Source organism: Monopterus albus, unplaced genomic scaffold (assembly GCF_001952655.1).
Source record: "Monopterus albus unplaced genomic scaffold, M_albus_1.0 scaffold270.1, whole genome shotgun sequence".
Taxonomy (NCBI): Eukaryota; Metazoa; Chordata; class Actinopteri; order Synbranchiformes; family Synbranchidae; genus Monopterus; species Monopterus albus.
The window spans coordinates 1,680,964-1,682,753 of record NW_018128150.1 but is presented as its reverse complement, the minus strand read 5'-3'; the positions used below and the strand labels follow the sequence as shown (position 1 = coordinate 1,682,753).

General features: G+C 41.7%; 1 protein-coding gene across 1 annotated transcript in view; it reads left to right on the top strand.

Moving 5' to 3' along the window:
* The window catches only part of utp25 (UTP25 small subunit processor component), a 13,320-nt gene that overhangs the window by 2,423 nt on the left and 9,107 nt on the right, over positions 1-1,790 (top strand). The window contains exons 7-8 of the mRNA XM_020621980.1: positions 811-1,027; positions 1,123-1,325. Coding sequence (XP_020477636.1) covers positions 811-1,027; positions 1,123-1,325 — 420 coding nt within the window. The remainder of the gene's footprint in view (positions 1-810; positions 1,028-1,122; positions 1,326-1,790) is intronic.

The following is a 1,790-nucleotide window of genomic DNA, read 5'->3' as shown; positions in this document are numbered from 1 at the left end:
CCTCCAGACATGTCTCAGAATACAGAATAAAAAGCTTTTTTTTTTAAGTTGAACAGCCACTGCCATCAGTAAGCATTACGGTGGCAAAAACAAGGCTGTTATGTAATGTGTTATCCAACCGGACCCTTATAAAGAACTGTTGGGTAAATCATCAACATTTCATTACAGGGTTTAAATTTGATAATTGCTGCAATAGTTAGGAGCTGCAGGTGTTCTGCTTAATGATTACCTCAATTTCAAGTGATTTTCTGAAATGCATTTTTCACATTTTGCATTCTTCATTTGCAAAATGCAACTCTCTCACTCCCTAATGCCAAAACAGATGCAAATTTTACACAAACAAATTAGGTTCATATACATAAATTGGTCAGTCAAATACACAGTAAGTCAGTTGTCAGTTTTCAGACTGAAACACATTTTATCTGTAATGAATATTTCTCTGAACACTGTGCAGGGTTTCACACTTAAGTCCCATTTCTCTTGCTGATTATGCAGCTATAGTTGTGTTATATGTTTTCTCTGAAACATTGATTCTCCCAAATGAGGACAGAATATTTGACACTTTCCACCTGGATGTGACAAATCTTCCTGCCTCTGAGCAGTATAAATGACAGCATGAACCAAGAATGGAGAGTAGCACAGTCACTGCATCATGATGCTCTACTTTCTTCATGGCTGATTGCTCCTTCTGTCTTCGCAGGGCTGTTATTGTTATCCCCCATCCTTACTTAGCCACAAATGTTCTGAAACACCATATTTCTGCTATTCTGCCCAGCTGCTGTGTTGTAATGGTTTTTATGAATGTGGCAGGTCTTGATTCTCGTTCCATTCCGAGGCGGAGCTCTGCAAGTGGTCCAGACGTTCATCAGCCTGCTGGAGACCAAAGGCAAGAAGGTGGTGGTCAGCAACAAGAAGAGATTCAAGGAAGAGTTTGGAGAGGATGCAGTTGACAAGCCATCCAATCTGCAGAGACCAGAGGATTACCATGCTATCTTCTCAGGCAACGTGGATGATCACTTCAGGATAGGTACAGTTAAAAAAAAAAAAAGAAGAAGTTGGCCCACTTTTGGATAAACCTCCTAAGTTTCCTGAGGCCTCGTTGCTGTCCCCGCTCTTCACCAGGTGTCGCCATCGTGAGGAGCAGCATGCGTCTCTATGCCCCCTTCTACTCATCAGACATAATCATTGCATCTCCACTGGGTCTCCGCACGCTGCTGGGAGCTGAAGGAGAAAGTAAGAGAGACTTCGACTTCCTCTCATCCATCGAGCTGCTGGTGGTGGACCAGGCTGATGTTTTCCTCATGCAGAACTGGGAACATGTCCTGGTAAGAAATTCAAATCAACTTACTACAACATGACGGCATATTTTTATCAATGCTTCATCTTTAGTTTTCTACCTCTGGGAAGTTGTGACGCCATCTTTTGTCCAACAGCTTTTGTAGAAATTGTTAAAGTGCCCATGGCATGCTCACTTCCAGCCATTTAATGTTTAATCTTGGGTGCCTCTAGATTAGCTTTGCACTTATAACAGCAAATAGTTCATAATGATTTCAGAACGATAAAACCAGAGAGCCTCTTCCTAAAACAAGAGGATTGTTCATGAACACGCACAACTCCTGCTGCCGGTGTTGTGTTGAAAGTGAAAGGCACGACGAACCACAGCAGCATTAATTAATTATGAATTTCTCCTCCATATATGGGTAAACGACGGTATACAGTGGGTACCGAAAGTATTCAGACCCCCCTAAGTTTTTCACTCTTTGTTATATTGTCGCCATATGCTAAAATCA